At 36.5% G+C, this 18,078-nt stretch overlaps 1 protein-coding gene across 7 annotated transcripts in view; it reads left to right on the forward strand.

The window, feature by feature from the left end:
* L3MBTL4 (L3MBTL histone methyl-lysine binding protein 4) overlaps positions 1-18,078 on the forward strand; it is a 441,589-nt gene that overhangs the window by 155,262 nt on the left and 268,249 nt on the right. For all 7 annotated transcript variants that reach the window (XM_042961817.1, XM_042961811.1, XM_042961816.1 and 4 more), the window contains 5 exons: positions 8,610-8,714; positions 10,010-10,145; positions 11,915-12,006; positions 13,210-13,364; positions 14,437-14,513. In XM_042961817.1, coding sequence (XP_042817751.1) covers positions 8,610-8,714; positions 10,010-10,145; positions 11,915-12,006; positions 13,210-13,364; positions 14,437-14,513 — 565 coding nt within the window. The remainder of the gene's footprint in view (positions 1-8,609; positions 8,715-10,009; positions 10,146-11,914; positions 12,007-13,209; positions 13,365-14,436; positions 14,514-18,078) is intronic.

Below are 18,078 nucleotides of genomic sequence, written 5' to 3' on the forward strand. Positions count from 1 at the left end.
ATTTGGGGAAAAAATATGTGGTTTATTGTTGTAGACACTACACTCAGATATTTGTGGCATCTACTCAGTGATGGCCAGTGAATTATCAGACAACTTCAGAAGTTATTTTTAAAAGTTGTTTCTATGCAGTATTTTATTTTATACTGTGTGGGTTCTTTCTCTTTGTTCGTAAAGATTTTTGTTGGTATAAAGCTTCCTAAATCCAACAGTATGTCACCCACTCTGCTAAGTGTTTTCTTTTTGTTTCTGAGACTATAATTCAGTCAGTGGGTAGGTTAGGGTAACTGGATTTACACACACACACACACACCAGCCAAATTTCTTACTACCAATAAGGTCAGTAGTTCTGGAGAAATGAGAATTTTTGCATCTGAGATTATAGTAAAATAGATTCACAAAAAAGCAGTAGGAATTATATCCACTAATTTATTAAAGAATACTTTTGTTGTATCATGAGTTCTGTGTTCTCTTTTTGTAGAATGCTTCTTGTTATAATCTTGGCAGCAGTTTGGGATACAGAATTAATCTATGAAAAATGTTCAAAATAACAAGGAAGTAGTCTCTAAAATGAGAGTTTAAAAATACACAATCAGCCATCCTTCACTGCCATCTTAACTGAAGCCTTGCAGCGAGTTATGTTTAATTATGTAGGTGATGATTTTTCCCCATTAGCCTAACAAATAGATGGCAAAAATAGGCATCAGTTGAAAAAGCAGGATTTGAAGCATGCCTTGTTGCCTGGCCTGTATATCCGTGATGAACAGCTGCGGTGAACTGCTTTGTCTGTTTAGCGAAGACTCCTAAATATGTTGTTTAGTCAGTGGATTGATTAATGACAGATTCCCTTAAAGGACAGCCATGTGGCTCTTAATCTTTTTTTAGGTCTGAGACCCTTTTGAACATCTAATGAAAGCTATTGATAATCTCCTTAGAGAAGTGCTTAGATCCATTTGCACACGAAATTTTAAGGAGGCTTCTAGAGTCCCTGAAGACATCATAGATGCCACTCTTACTCCACCATTAAAGTCATGGACCCCGCCCCTGCCCCACTATTAAAAACAGCTACATTAAGATGTAGTTTAGGCAAGAATAGAAAAACAAATGTGCATATGTACATGATTGGATGCTCTGTGTGAGTGTGTGTATGTATATATGGATGTATATCTGTGTCTATCTATGGATTTACATATATTCAAGATCTCCATTTTCTCTGTGATTAAAACCAGAGGAAGCCAGGAGGGCTTCTAATATTCCTGATAGGTTCTAGTGTTAGCTCAGGTGAAAATCATAAAGTTCCCTGAGGAGAAAGCAAGAAAGGAGTTTCATAACCTCTCATAGTCTGCCAGTATTTGCAGTGAATAGACTTGAAAGATGAAAGATTCATTGCAAGATACTGTACCGGGGGTTTGGGGGGGGGGAAGCTTTGAAGCTTTAGTAATGCACCAGAAAGTTGGAATTGAAAAGTAGGTGCAGAAATGTCATTGTCCACGAGTTGTCTATAAAGTCCTTGAAGGTATCAGGAGATATTGATAACATTATAAAAGTAAAAATTATCACATTATGGAAAATTTGGGTATTTCTTCCAAGCCTGAAACCTGGGTGTCAGTTTAAAATTCCCTGCCATCTTTGTCCTCTGCATCCAGCCGGTCATCAGGTACTGCCTGTCTTGTCTCCTGCGTGGGTGGTGAACCTGCCCCTCCCGCCTGTTCCCAGCTCCGGCTCTGCATTGGTTGTGGTCCTCATTGTCACTTGTCCAGCCTCCTGCAGTGTTCTGGATTGCGGTTCAGCACACGGACCCGGGTTTGAATTTGCAGTCCAGGTTTTTACTGACTAGCTGTGAACGTCTCTGAGCCTCATAGGTGACATGGGGATTGTATAGTTCCAGTACAGTGAGTTTTAAGGCTTAAATGAGCGGAATTAGGTACTATACATGGCACATGGAAAATTCTCAATTATCGGTAGATATTAAAAGCCTCCGTAAGCATCTTTCCTATTTCTAGTCTTGTTATTTTTTAAGTTAATTCTCCATACTGCCACTAATAAGATCTTTACAGAATGCAAGAATTTTTTTTTCCTCCCCTCTGCTTAAAAGCTTTTTCTGGCAATTCATTGACTAAGAATAAACTGAAAGTTCCTTAACGAGACACACAAGGCTTCTTGGGACCTATGTCCTATCTACTTGCCTGGCATCGTCATCACTTAGTTTTGTGGGGGGGGGGGCGCACACTGATTTTTTAAAACTAATTATAATGCCATTTAAAAATTCTAATAAGACAGAAGAGTGTAAAAAGGCTTTCTCTCTGCTGGCTCCCCTTTCTAGGTGAGCCACTCAAAATGATTTCATGTATATACTTCCAGGTCTGTATTATGTAGTTATGCAGATATGTGAATAATGCTTATATAAATAGTTGTGTTCTACTCATCTGATGCTTGCTTTATATGTATCAGTATGTCATGGCTATCATGACACCTCAGCAAATTCAGGTCTTTTTTTAATAGCGGCATTGTATTCCATTGTATTGTGTCTGTTTTCTCTCCCTCTCTCTCTAAAGTTAGTTTTGCATACATTGCTGTGGTAGGCTTATAATTGAGTTAGTCTTCCCAGATGGATACTCACGTGTCCTAATGATAGTTCCGTTTACTCCCCTGACTTAAAGTGCCACCTTTAGTCCGTATTAAGTTCTCATATGGCATTTGGGGATCATTTAATGGTCGTATAGTACATATTCAGACCACACATTTTAGAGATTTTAAAAACTCATTCTACATTTTAATTAAAAAATAAAAGTTTAAGAATTGTTGAAGTCTTTAGTGAGTGTGATGATGTTGATCTAGTATACTGATTACTCACTCATACACTAAAGCCAGACACACATTGTGGTCTCAGGAGGCACATTACATAACCTCTTGTGCCCCAGTTTCATTATCAGTAAAATGTACATAATGCCTATTTCATATGGTTTTTATGATGATTTAATGAATTGGTATTTATAAAGTGCTTAGAACAGGATCTGGCCCAGAGTTAAGTGCTACGTAAGTACTTGTTGTATGAAAGCCATCTGTACATGGCCTGATAAAGGACAGTTCAAGCTCTATACACATCCCTCCTTGTTCCTTATTCCTCAGTTTGTTTAGTGAGATAATTGTACCTATTATAAGTTGTTGGCTATGATAGCAAGTGTTTGGTGGTCCTTCAGATAGACCTGTATTGTCCTGGATATTTCGATCAACTGTAAATTTGGACTCCTTTTGTTTTATCAAATGTTAAGTTAACAAGAATATCACCCTCAAAACCTGCCAGGTTGATTCTCTCTACTTCTCGTAACTTCTCTTTCATTGTATTTGTCTTAGGAGAATGTTTCTTCATGTTCCCTTCTGCGGTATTTGAATGATTTTTTTATGCTACCAATTACATGACTGATTGTTTCCCCATTGAGTAAAAAAAAATCATCAAGTGTTGACCAAGAGTTAAATTCTCTGTGGTCAAGTTGTTTATATCACAGTTTGCCTACATAAGACTTCTTGCTATCTTACCTGTCGCATTTAAAATCGTGACATTTCAGCCTAGGAGATACACACTGAGATAGTTTGAGATTTTGAAGATGTTGCTGAGATAAACCATCGAAGAAGAAGACCACTAGATTCATAGGCAGTGGTATTTGTTGTCATAAGAAATCTTGATACATCATCTGCATATAAAATCCATACAAACATCTTTCCTTTTGACAACCATCATGTGAAGGATTGGAAACCAGCAGCCTGTGGTCCTGGACCAGGCCTTTGCATGGCATGCTAAAAGTGTGTGCTTCAGTGGCTATGATTCCCTTACATGCCTAATTTCTCCCAATTCTTTTGGCACTGAACTGAGATCAGGGAAATACCACTGATTTCCAACTCTTGCCTGTGAATAAAATAGAATGCCTGTGGGCATTTAGGTAGAATCTTCCACTTAGATAATCGACACTGTTCTGTAACATATATCCAGCTAATGGTCTGCTGGTGCTGATGGCCACCAACCTGCTGCAGTCTGTAGAGTGGGTCAAAAATAATCATTATGAGCATAATCTCTCTTGTAATGAGCGTCTCAGTGATAAACAGAGGAAAATGTCCAGAATTTCTCACGCATACCCACCAAGTGTCCAAGAGCTGCTTATGCCATACATTTATGACTTGGGAACAGAGATCTACTGGCACACACATGTGATGAAGAGTGCCTTATGCATCAAACTTCATAATGGGGTTTTGCTATTAGCCTGTCTGCTTTGCTCTGGGCATGGTGTTTTGTTTTTGTTTTTCCTAATGCTCTGACTCATCTTACTTTTAAATAAAAAGTGTATAATTTGTACCTGCTCTTGCTATGTGGTATAGAACTGTGAGTAATTCTTCTTGTCTATCATCAGTGACAAAATTCATTATTTTGCAATTGTCTGGAAAAATACAATGACAAAACAAAACAACTTAACTTCTGTACCCCAGAGTGCACGGTGCACCCTTGGAAATGCCCTTGAGGCCTCCACCAGGTTTTGTGTCTCTTGTTCCATTTCCACATCTGTCCGCAGCTGTGGAGCAAAGAGTTAGCAGAAGATTTGGGTCCTTAGTTACAATCTGCTGCTAAGCAGGTTGTGTGACCTTGAGAATGTCTCTTAACCTCTCTGGGTTTGAGTTTATTTATCTCTAAAAGTTTTTTTCAGGTCCACAGACCTTACGATTTTTTATGACTGAGTTTAACAGACTATTGTTTGCTCTATGTGTGATTCCAGCTCCCTTTTGTCATCATAAAATATAATTTTACAACATGGCTATCAGTTATGTTCATAAAATATATGATATTTAGAGAAGAAAAAAATTAAATGTGCTATGAATAAACCATTAAACAAAAGAGATTGATGAAAGACAATGCTATTTCTCACTAAATGCTGCCTTTCAGATTGTTAAAATGAATGTTTGGTTTTTTATTTGAAACCCTCCAAAGAATGCTGTAGTCATTTTAGCCATGCAGCGTCCCTTACAATGTTATCTAAAGCTCCCAAATTTCACTCAAAAAAACCTCTGAAAAAGCTAACAAGAGTAATGTTGATCATCCTAACTCCTGGCTGTGAATTATTGTCAGTATCTTGAATTTGTCATTCACATGTGAAAAGAAAGTATAGTCCATTCCATAGAATACTGGTTCCTCCCCGTCTCCAGTTTTGTATTTGAAGTTTTGTTAAAACACGAAAAATGTTCTCCCAGTTTTTAACAGCTTCTTAAATTTCCTTTCAGCGTTATTAGTATACTCCCCATGTCTCGCCTTCCCCTTCGCTTTCTTATCAGTGTTGTGTGTACACACGTGTATGTGTGTGCAGTGCTTTTGAAGTTAACCAAGAAAATTTCAAAGCAGCGAACAGGAGGCAGTCACACAAAACCTGTTACATACAATCTGCGGGAAAACAGAGTAGATGTGAGAAGAAGGCTGGGGGAATTAAACACACACATGACATTTATTTTTGCAGAAATAAAATATTCTTGAGAAATCATTCATTCTTGCCATTTCATTTTGGGTTTTGTCATCCTTTAAGTTTCTCCTTGGAAGCTTCTAAAATGATCTGTGAATGTTCTTAACGACATTTTACAAGCCAATTTATAAAGCTATGAAAACAATTTCATGTTCATATAAAAAAGGCATTCACCCAGCTGTAGAGGATGGTGGAGTAAACTATGATACATACACACAGTGTATGTGAAATATTTCACACAGCTGTGAAAAAGAATGTGGACGTCACTGTGACCTGACATGGGGTGATCTCCAGGGGACATTAGGAAGTGAAAAAAGACACGTGCAAAATAGTATGTATAGTATGCTACCTTTTGTGTCAGAAGGAAGGGAAAAATAAGACACAACATAAACATAAGTGTTTATTTTTACAAAATGAAATCCAGGAAGGACAGGCCAAAAAACAGCGAGGTTGGTTACCTATAAGAGGTAGAGTGTGGTGGATAGGATGTGGGAGGGAGAGGCACTTCTTTGAGAACTTTTTTTGTATAGCTTTAACTTTTGGAAGCATGTTAACATTCTACATATTAAGAGATAAAAATAAATTATTAAGAACCGAAAGCACATTTAAATCAACGAACTCGACCATATTTCAAGTGAATACCATAACTGCACTAAAGGCAGAGAAAAACATGAATCCAAGTAGTATATGAACACAGTTTTTAACTATATACCCCATTCTTGGATGGCAGAGCAGGGAGGGAGAATTGCAAGCAAATCTTGAAATTTTTCTGTAGATATGTTTATTATAGGAGTGTAGGTGATATAGTCCTGAAACTATAACAGATACGCTATAGAATTCAGTATATGAATACATGTGTGGACCTTGTTGGAGGAAAAAGACAAAAGTGGATGGAAAAAGGCAGAATAAGCCCATTAGGGATGGATTGGAATTAGACTTATCTGTCTGAACTTGACGTTTATAAAATATACATAAGTATGCATATATGTACATATATGTGTAAATGTTTATTATGTATGTGAATGTGTGTTTTCTATGTGACTGTATAATGAAGGAATTTTGACAACACTGTAATTTTGTGATCAAAATTAACATCACCAGAAAGAGGAGTCATGGATATCATCATGTGGCTCCAGATGTGATCTCCTGAGGACACATCATCACCCATATAGTACACTGGCAGAAAATGCATAACCCGAATGTAATCATGAGGAAACATCCGACACATCCAGAATGAGAAACTTTCTATTTAACAGAATGTTGGAGGGTAAAGACTATGTTCTTTAAAAATGTCAATGTTATAAAAGATAAATAGTATGAAAAATGTTCCAGATTAAGGGAGAGTAAAAAGGCATATCAACTAAATTTAATATCTGACCCTAGACTGAATCCTGTTCTGTAGGGGGACAATGTTACAAAGTGCATTGTTGGATAAGTTGGAAACATCGGAATATGAATGGAAGATTAGTTAACAGTATATAAATGTTAAATTTACAGAAGTTGATAACTGAACTGTTGTTATGTAAGAGAATGTTCCTGTTCTTGGGGAATGTACACTGCCTGCTCTTTGGGAAAATCATTTAGTACTTAAGGGTAAAGGGCTCTCGAATGATTTAGAAAAAATCATAAGTACATGTGTATGTATCTGTGTATATCTATATCTGTGTACACAGATGTATGAGAGAGGGAACAAAGAGAAATGATAAAACAAATGAGGTCCTCTACTATTGTTAAGAATAACTGGGTCTAGGCAAAGGCTATGCATGTTCTCTGTATTATTTTGTTCTTGCAACTTGTAAGTTTGACATTATATCCACATGAAAATATTTTTTTCCAAAAGAATAAATTTCACCCTAAAAATAAACACTAATATGTAACTAGTAATAAACAGTAATAAAATTAGTGATTAAAAATCAGCTCTTGATCTAATAGAACTACTAGATTTCAATCATTACTTTCTATTAGCATACTTATAATTTATCTGCAATTAAGAATAAATTGACTAGTAATGCTGAATCTGCTCAAAACTGCTCAAAAGTAATAATAATTTAGCAAGGCTGTGGGAAACAAGGCTAGTATTAAAGAAAATAATATGAATGGGAACACATTAAAGTCTATTACAAAATAGATTCCATTCACAGTAACAATAAACATTGAAAGGTATACAGAAATAAATGTAAGAAAGCATTTTTGAAGCCTGTTTGAAAATTTTAATAACATGTGAAGTCTGTTTGAAAATTGTAAAAACATCTTGGACAAACAAAAGTGATTAGATCAAATGGAGAGGGAGCAAGCTCCTGAATTAGAAAACCCAATATGATAAAGATTGCTCTCTGGACAGTCATTATAAGCAAGTGAGACAATGTGATATAGGCAAATACACCAATGAACAGAATAGGAAGGCCAGAAATAGACCTACAGATATGTAGAAACATGATATAATGGTGATAACTTTGCTGAATAATGAAAACTGGAGACTATACCAAAAATTTTGCCGAATACTCTGTTTTCCATATGAAAAAATAGATCCTACCTCACACCATAGAACAAAATTAATTCCAGTTGTGTTGTAGATTTGAATATTAAGAACAGAAGTTTTAAAAGAACACCAGAAGAATGTCCATGTAACTTCAGGGTTGTGAGGGATTTCATAGATTAGATGTGCACACTGTACAGGGAATAATTGGTATATTTTACTACATTAAAATTAAAAAAAATTCTCTACAACAAAGTTACCATAAAGAAAACAAAGAGCCAAGTCATAGACTGGGAATAGGTAATCATTATAATCAACAAAGGATTGTTTCCAGAGTGTGGCAAGAATTCCTTAAAATCACTAAGGAAAAACGGGCAAAAGGGATAAATGGGGAGTTCATAGGCCATGTAGTTTGTCATACGAACTGTTTCATAATGATCAAATGATCAAACACTCTTTGTGGGCCAAATATAGAAAAGCAGCCTTCTATCTGTAGAATCTATCTTTAACTATATATATCACTGGGATTTCAAACTAGTACAGTAAGTCCTTGATTGTATGCATAGCCACACCAAGTGTTTTAATATCAAATTGTGAAGATATTTCAGTAGCTAATGTTATATCATGAAATTTCATAGGACCAATCCTTTCCGGAGCACGAAAATGGTTTTCAGGTTGGAATGAGATTAGAAGGCATTGACCCCCGACATCCATCTGTATTCTGTGTACTGTCTGTAGCTGAGGTAAGAGATGGTGTTACTGTCTTGGGCTGAGTAGACAGTGACAGAAGAGAATTTTCTAGAGAATAATGAATTTGAGTGCCTTCTGTTATAAACAAGTTCCAGTACATTATGGATTAATTTTAGTCAGTGATGGGTGAAATACATTTCTTAATGAATTTTTTTTCCTTCTCTGAAGATTAATCTTTTAATAAGTCCTTTATCACCAGCAGTTACCCTTGTTTCCATTGGTAAAGTTTTCATCTGAGGTTGATGAAAATCAGTGAATCCCACAGTGTTACTTTTGTCTGTTAAAAGAGACATAATTATTTAAGTTTTAGCTGAACTAATGAGAAATGTATATGAAAAATGCCTATGCACATGAATTATATATTTATATAAATGCAAGCATTTTATGAAAATTATATAGAATGAAGAGCCATTGATGAAAGTAAATGGCTTATAAGATGTAATATTTACTAAATGTTTTATATTATTAAAATGATGAAAACTCTGTATTTTTAATAACCACATAAAAAACACTATTCACTTAATTTACTGATTGATTATAGCTATTAAAATTTGTATAGCATCTCTTAAGGATGCATTCCACATTGTTTTATTATTTCCTTTATTAGGTATGCTAGATCTATATGTTAGAGTTGAAATGAGGCCATGTCCATTTTGGTTTTGCTCTGTACTTTAGCTTACACTGTCTTGGGATATGAATCCAAGCTAGACAGCAGGAGTTGGGGTTTCTGAAAGCAATATTTAACAGGTATTGAATTAACAAATAAACTTTTTGATTGATGGAGATGTAAATTGACCTCAGATTTCTAGAATGAGTAAAAGGATATTTTTTTATAGAAAAAATTCTAGATACTTAAAAGATAGTGTCTGTCAGCATTTTGCTTTATTCAGATGTCCTCTTTAAATTTGTTTTTTTAAAATTTTTTTTAATGTTTATTTTATTTTTGAGAGAGAGACAGAGAGCTAGAGACAGAGTGGGGGAGGGGCAGAGAGAGAGGGAGAAAGAATCTGAAGCAGGCTCCAGGCTCCAAGGTGTCAGCACAGAGCCCAACGCAGGGCTCGAACCCATGAACTGCGAGATAATGATCTGAGCCGAAGTCGGATGCTCAAACTACTGAGCCACTCAGGCGCCCCTCTAAATTTGTTTTTTTAACACAAACACATTTGTATGGAAGGATTTGTTCAAATATGTTGATGGCACTGACAGAATATATGACAATTTTGTTAATTTTGTGTACCCTTCAAATGTGTGACACTTAATGAAGGATTGTAAACATTCCATTTTACAGGTGTGTGGTTACCGCCTAAGACTTCATTTTGATGGTTATTTAAGCTGCTACGATTTTTGGACCAATGCTGGTTCCCCTGACATTCATCCAGTAGGGTGGTGTGAAAAGACCAAACATGAATTGCACATCCCTAAGGGTAAGCCAGGTTGGAAAGAGAGGTTGTTTTATTTTAACAACATTTTATGAAACACTAACAAGAGAGCCTGGTGTGAATTGATTTTCAAAATGAAAGTTTAACCCACAAAAAGCAGTAAGACTACAAGGACACCATTTTTATAAATGAATAAATGTCTTTAAAAGAAAAACACCATTGATTACTAAGGTCAAATATTCTCATAAGGTACCTAAGGCAGAAATTAAATCTTTTGAGTTACATAAAGTTTATTAAAACCTTATAAGGAATGAAGAAACTTATTTTTCATCACGATTGAAAGGAAATATTTCACTTAGTCACTGATGTCATACAGGGAGGAAATTTGATTCACTGTATGTCATCTGTTTCAAACAAATCTTGGAAAACAGAGAACTATGAAAGAGAAGACAGTTTTACAATCTGCTTTCTTTTTTTGGGAATTGAAAATCTCATCTTTGCCTTTTGTTATGTGCTAGAGGACCTGGTGCTGGTAGATGTGACTGAAGCCTTTTTTATTTGCTGTGTGCTGGTGAGATGAGGATTTAATCAGTTGAGATGCCTGTGGGCCCATTTCCTTGCACAGCAGATTTCTGTATACAGTCTCCTGCTTGGATGTTAGAGTATTTGATGGCCGTGGCTCTTCTGGAGTCAGTATATAGTCATTTCATTCTCCGTAACCAACTCAGAGTATCCTTGGGGGATCCGTTCCTAAGACTAATGGCAGAATCCCTAAGATTGCTGGATTTCATGAAAGCTGGTCACAGGCTCATTCATTCAGTAGGTATTTATGGAGCCCTTGCTGTGTGCAGGCACTGGGGACAGTAAACCATCTGCGTCTTCATGAGGCTTTCATTCCAGAGGGGAGAGCAGTAATAAAGATAAGCTATAGTGTCAAGCAGTGACTGGGTTAGGGGACGGAGAGCTTGCTGAGGAAGGGCGTGAGAACATCACTTCCCATACACAGGTGGATGAAATGAGGGAAACCAGTGAGGCTCCTTGGCTAAGAAGCCTGTCAGAGAGAAAAGCAAGAGTAAACACCCTGGGGCTGGAGCCTCTGGCCACATTGAGAAATTTCTGAGGCGATGAATGTGGCTGGAGCAGAGAAAACAAAGGCAAGAGGTAGGAGATGGAGTTAGGGATCTAACCCTGGCCTTGGAGACTATGCAAGGAGTTTGACTTTTATTCTGTGTAACACTTAATCAGAAAATATTTATTGAGCCCCTCTTATCTGGGCAAGCACTGTGTGAGCCACTTTAAGGCACATGGAGAGGAGGAAAAGTAAAAAATGGAAACCCCATAAAGATAAACGGCAGAAATCTGGGGCTGCCAGATGGTCTTTGGATTGTGAAGGGGTTTCTGTAGTTTCCCCAAGGGCTGGCTCCCTGGATTGTTGCATCAGTAGGATCTCTGACATTCTCAGTGAGATGACTTCTTCAGGGTGATGACCAACTCAGGAACTTTGTCTCTTCCCTTTTTCCATGTTGGAAAGCCTTACTAAGAGATGAGACTCCCATCAGGCTACCAGGGTACCAGTTCCATATCTTAATGAGTTTAAAAAATTTGTAGGGAGTGGCACGCCTGATGGGAAGTCACAACAGTTTTGAATTTCATACGTTAAAAAACATTGAAACAATTTAGGGATTTTAATTTAAGTCTTTTGTGGTCTGCTAAAGGACATTGAATTTATGACAGAAGACTAGAGAAGGCTAATATATTTAATATGCACATGGTTACATCCTGTGGGTATTTTGAGCAATCCATATTTTTTTTAGGTTATAGAAAAGATAAATTTGTTTGGATGGATTACTTGAAGGCCTGCAAATTGCAAAATGCTCCCAAGAAATTATTCAGAAACCGGAGTTCTGTAAGTATTTTCTTCCTCAGTATAAATCAGATTTCCACTTGAGCTTAAATGTCTTAAAATCCACTATATATTCTGTTGTATTTTAATCTTTTCAGAATCCTTAGCTTCCTATGACTTTTCTCACTTAATTTGTCAATTTCCTATGGTCATATCTTTTTTCCTCCTTTAAATTTACAATTAAATACTTTAGTCAGAGGCAGAGAGTTGAAGATTTTATATTTAAATCCTGCTAAAACTTAAAATGCCTTTTAGAAATGTTTTTTCTTTTTGCTTCCAATGAGTTACTTGTTTCAACTTACCTTTGGTGTTTTGAGACTGGTAGTTATCACAGGTGGACTTTGAATAAACCCAGCTTAGTTGGATTTATGTGTAACAAGAAAGAGGGTGACATTTCATACAGATTCAAGGGGCATATGAAGATTCGGGTAGAGCATACTCCTTATGCCCTGTGTCCCCAGCAACCTACCAGCTCTTCAGGAGAGAATGAGAGTAAGGGTGCAGAATAGATAGTGAAGAGACAGAAACAACTCTTCTTGTCCCAATATATTGTATGTATACTCTCCAAGTCCCAGGACTGGCTAATTACACCCTACAAGAAGTGGAGTTTTATTATTGTAATGTTATGGTAAATCATAGCCCTTACTGGTTTTTAATATGAAAAAATATGTACAGATGCTACAAAAAACGCGTTTGGATTATTTTTAAGTTTATTTGTGGAATAATGCATGTATTTCCTAAATATTGAGAAAACCACTATTTTCACATCTCATCAAAGTAAATGATAATTTTGGTGCTAAAGAGCCTGTCTTTACCACTTCTCCAAATTCTGATGTTTGGAAACTATTCAAAAGCCTACAAGGAGCAGAGAAAATTATTTGACACTCCTGCATTCAGTAAACATCATATTTTAAAATTAATACCATTTCTTCTAAGAACTGAAAAGGGAAGATGATAATGAGGAGGGAAATAAAAGTTTCCTGCATGCAAATGTAAAAGCTGGTTACCTGGGTTTTTGTTATGAAGGTTAACTTCGTTAACAGTTTACTGCAATATTATTACTAGCATTTGCTGGTTTCATTCCGGAGGGTAAGTGTTGATACCCCTTAGACTGTTCTGATGCTAAACATAGAAGTTTTGACAGTGGCTCAGTCCTCTTTGGTGTCCTGTTTCTCTTTGTGCCTCTTCCGTCTGGTGCTGTGTTAGAATGGGCCAATGCCTAAAGAATTTCAGGTTGGAATGAAGCTGGAGGCCGTCGACAGGAAGAACCCTTCCTTGGTGTGTGTGGCAACCATAGCAGATATTGTTGAAGATCGCTTACTAGTGCATTTTGACAATTGGGATGATAGTTACGATTACTGGTGAGACACCAACGTGCGTTTTATTTTCGTGTGTTCGTGTTTGGTGTTAAGAATTTAATTTCATTCCAGTCCTGTCACCATTCTTTCTGTTCTTAGAGTAATGAACATCAGGAATTTAGTGACCAACTTCTCACTACCTTCTCTTCCACATGAATTGCCGAATTAAAGAACCCGAGAAACTTCTCCATTCTATGAGAGGTTACCTAATGAGGCTTCATCTGAAATAATATGACCAGTTCAGGGCCCTTCACTATAGTGTGTCTAGTTTGTGAGGGAAGTATTTCTATGAAGAGGAAGTTAAGAACTTGCAGTATTTTTTTTTTTTCCTGAAAAATGTTGAACTCAGCCTGTCATATTTTTTAAAGGGAAGATTCACAGGGAGAACGGAGGAGTGAATTATTTGAAAGCCTGTGGGGAGCAGAGAAAATGTATGCTACGATACCATTAAACTAACATTGCATGAGTTAAAAGGGTTTTCTGGGTAAAAACCTGAAATATAGAAGAGGGAATGGCAAAAATAATTTTTGTAGCGTTTCTTCACAGTATATCCTGAATAACCAACACGTCTCTGCCTGAGGCTGTGGTTCTTCATGTGCATGAAGGGGACCTGGTTTTCTTCTTTGAACTAAGATAAGAAGTAGAACTTGATTAATTGTTCTATGTGTCTTAGGTAGAATGGTCTGGGTTCCTTGAAACGGAGAGGGAGAAAATGGTAGGCATATGGAGTCTGATTGGTCCGTCTTATTAAACTTTGGGCCGGCCTATTAATATTTTTCCTTGCTGCTAGCAAGAAGTGGTGGAGGAAGCTTCTTAAAATGTGCACTCCTTGGGGATATCACTGGCAGTTCGGGTTCTAGTCAAACACTTTTTGAAAATACTTTTAAATTTCAAGAGAGGTTTGGTCACTTAGCTTATAAAATACAGTGCTAAAAATTACTTCTGATTCTATTTAGCTACAAAATATTTTAGTTATGTAGTTCTATCTTCCATGGAGTAATGAATGGTCATTACTCTTGGATTCTTTCTCTGGCACGGAGTCATATAGGCTCTGAAATAGAATCCTGTTTTGCAGGTGTGATGTAAATAGCCCTTATGTCCAGCCAGTTGGTTGGTGTCAGGAGAATGGAAGAACTCTGATAGCACCCCAAGGTGAGTGGACTGGCTTGGTTTTCTTTGAAGCATCTCTGTGTGAGTGGCAATGCCTGTTTTTATTTTTGTGTATGCAAACCACATTTCAACACGAAGTGTGTGATAAAAATACTGTGCAAGATTCTATTGACTAAGTAACCCACATGTCTGAAATCTACTCGTCTTTCCCATAATGAAAATGGACTCTGTTTATAAAGATGTATTAGGTGGCCATTTAAAAAAAGGTTGCTAAAAAGTTTTACCCAATGAAATGAGTACCATTGCTGCAAATCCGTATTTTGAACTAGCTATTTCCGCCTACATACTTTATCTTATAACTTATGTTAATTCACTAATTGAGCCATAAGATTATTAAATACACTTGACTTTGGGGTTAAATGACAAATGGCGAAATCTAAGGAGTGAGAATTAGCCGTGAGTCTTCAGACTTGCCAGAACTCTTCACCACACCAACTTAATGGTTCAGCTAAACACCAAAGTAGGGATTTTTTCTAGTTATTTGTATTTTTTCTCACTACAGAAATACTAAGTATTTAGAGACTTTCTCTATCAAATTTATGTTTTATAATTTGAAAATTAGTTAGATACAGTGGCTGCATAAGCTTAGCATTTTCACAATAAGTATTCTAGGAGAAAACAGTTTCTTTCAATTAAAAATGTGCAGGAAGAAATGTAGAGTATGTAACATGCCATTCTAGAATGGAGCAGATATTTAGTGTTTTTATTTGAATGATTCTAGAATTTTACTGTGTTTTAATATTTTTTTCTTAATACAGAAAAATAATAAGGATTTGTCATCAAAACGGCATGAAAAAAATTCAAAAACTAAAAACTAATCAACAAACAAAACCAAGCCAAATTTTTAAAAAACACAACCTATTTAAACTATCCAGTTAGCTAGAAAAGTTTTATAAAATGTGTAACATCTTCCCAAATTCTGATTTTGATACGCAGACAGATTTGGAGTTGTTTGTCCTATTTTTCTGTAAAACTGGCTAAAGTTAACTTTAGAGTAATGTTCTTCAAGATGAGGTGAAGTGTTTGCGAGATCTCAGAACATGTTTGAGTTGGTGTGTCTGGAGGTAGAGCACACTCTGTTTCCCATTTCCTTTAGTGGAATCACTTCTCTGCTGCCTGTAGCTCGTTCTCACTAGACTTCATGGATAGAGTCTGTGGTTAAGTTCATCACCTCGTCTCTTGGTGCTGTGTCAGTCGAGAAGTAGTCTGTGTAGTACTTTAAGAATTGTATGTCCAGAATCTTTCTTTGTTTTAAATGTTTTGATGTTTATTTGTTTTTGAGAGAGAGAGGGAGGGAGAGGGAGAAGGAGAGGGAGAGGGAGAGAACGAGTGGGAAAGGGGCAGAGAGAGAGGGAAACACAGAATCCGAAGCAGGCTCCAGCCTCTGAGCTGTCAGCACAGAGCTTGATGTGAGGCTTGAACCCACTGACCGTGAGATCATGGCCTGAGCCAAAGTCAGATGTTTAACGGACTGAGCCACCCAGGCACCCCTGTCCTGTCCAGAATCTTTCCATCATTAGCGTGAACTGAGAATTGAGGAGGCAAAGCTCCCATACCCCAGATAAAGCCAAGGCTTGAAGGTTCTGCTTGATGGGAGTAAGAAACTATTTAGTTCATAAAGTGAATAAAGTACCAACCTAGGTTTGTCATTTTCCCCATGGAATTGATTGCATATACAAATACCATTACCATTCTGAAATTTGAGTAAGCGTTGTCCCCATAGACGAATTTAGTGATAGTCTATGCTTTAGGGTCAGATTTTCTTCCCTATGACTTAGGTTTAAAATTCTTAGGAGATTTTGTCCTGTTATACAATGTCTGAATTAGAATCTTTCAGTTAACCTACCTCTAAACCTTATATACTTGTTGGTGTTTCTTTTACACATTACAGAGTGTTTTTATATAGTAAAATACTACCCTCCTCTAAGCCCCAATTCATACGACCCTTTGTTTCTCTGTAGCAAATTCTTTACCTACTTCTTTTTCCTACTGAGATATAATCCACGTATTATAAATTTTGCCTTTTAGTGTATAATTCAGTGGTTTTTAGTAGGCTCACAAGGTGGTACAACCATCACCATTATCTATTACCAGAGATTTTTATCACCTCCCAAAGAATGTCATCCTCATTTTCTTCTCCCTCGCAGGCCTAGGCAACCACCACTCCCTATCTCTATGGATTTGACTGTTCTAGACACTTGGCCACACGTGGAATCATAGAGTATGTGGCTTGTGTCGTAGCTTCTTTGATTTAGTGTAATGTTTTCTGAGTTCATGTTGTAGCATGTCTCAGTACATCATTCCTTTTGTTTACAAATAATATTTTAGTGTGTAGATATACCACATTTTGTTTATGCATTCATTAGCTGGCCATTTGGTTTGTTATGAATAAAGCTGCTATAAGCTTTCATGTTAACCTACCTCTAGGTAGTTTTTGAGTGATATGTTTTAATTTCTTTTGGGTATAATTCTAGGAATGGCATTGCTGGGTCATAAGGTAACTCTGTTTGAGGAATTGACAAACTGTTTTCCAAAGGGGGCCACACAGTGTACATTCCCACTGGCAACGAATGAGAATTCTACTTCCTCCACATCCTCACCAGTATGTTACTGTCTTCTTGATTACAGCCATCCTAGTGGGTAGAAGGTAGATCTCGTCCTTTGGATTTGCATTTCTATAATGACTAATGATATTGAACATCTTTTACTGTGGTTATTGGCCATTTGTGTATCTTCTCTCAAAAAATATCCATCCAAATCTTTTGCCCACTTTTAAATTGGGTCATTTGTCATTTTATTATTGAGTTGTAAGTGTTCTTTGGATATTAGATGCTGCAGTTGTTTTCACTTTCTTGATGGCTTCTTTTAAAGCACAGAAGTTTTTAATTTTGATGAAGTCCAATTTATCTGTTTTTTTTTTTTTCCCTTTGTTGTGCTTTTGCTAAGAAAGCACTGCCTAATCTTTGGTCACAAAGACTTGTCACTAAAGACTCTGCTTTCCTATTGATTGGCCTTGGCAGAATTATTGAAAAAACAGTTGACTATAGATACATTAGTTTATTTCTGGATTCTCAATTCTATTGCATTCCTTTATATGTCTACCCTTAGGCCAGTACCAGACTATCTTGATTACTGTAACTTTGTAGTAAGTATTGAAAATAGGAATTGTGAGTCCTTTAATCTATTTTCTTCTTTCTCAAGATTGTTTTGGCTGTTCTGAGTCACTTGCAAACATATCCCTATGAATTTTAGAATTAGCTTGCCAATTTCTGTCCAAAAAAAGTCAATGCAAATTTTGATAGGGATTGATCTGTATCAATTTAGGAATTAGCCATCTCGAAAATATTAAAATTTTCAACCCATAAACTTGGGACACCTTTCCACTTCTAGTTTTCTTTCAATGATATTTTGTAGGTTTCAGTCTGTAAGTCTTATACTTCATTAAATTTGTTCCAAGGTATTCTGTTTTTTCTTATTTGAAGTGAAATTTACATGACACACAATTAACCATTTTAAAGTGTATAATTTAGGGGCGTCTGGGTGGCTC

This window comes from Panthera tigris, chromosome D3 (genome assembly GCF_018350195.1).
Source record: "Panthera tigris isolate Pti1 chromosome D3, P.tigris_Pti1_mat1.1, whole genome shotgun sequence".
Lineage (NCBI taxonomy): Eukaryota > Metazoa > Chordata > Mammalia > Carnivora > Felidae > Panthera > Panthera tigris.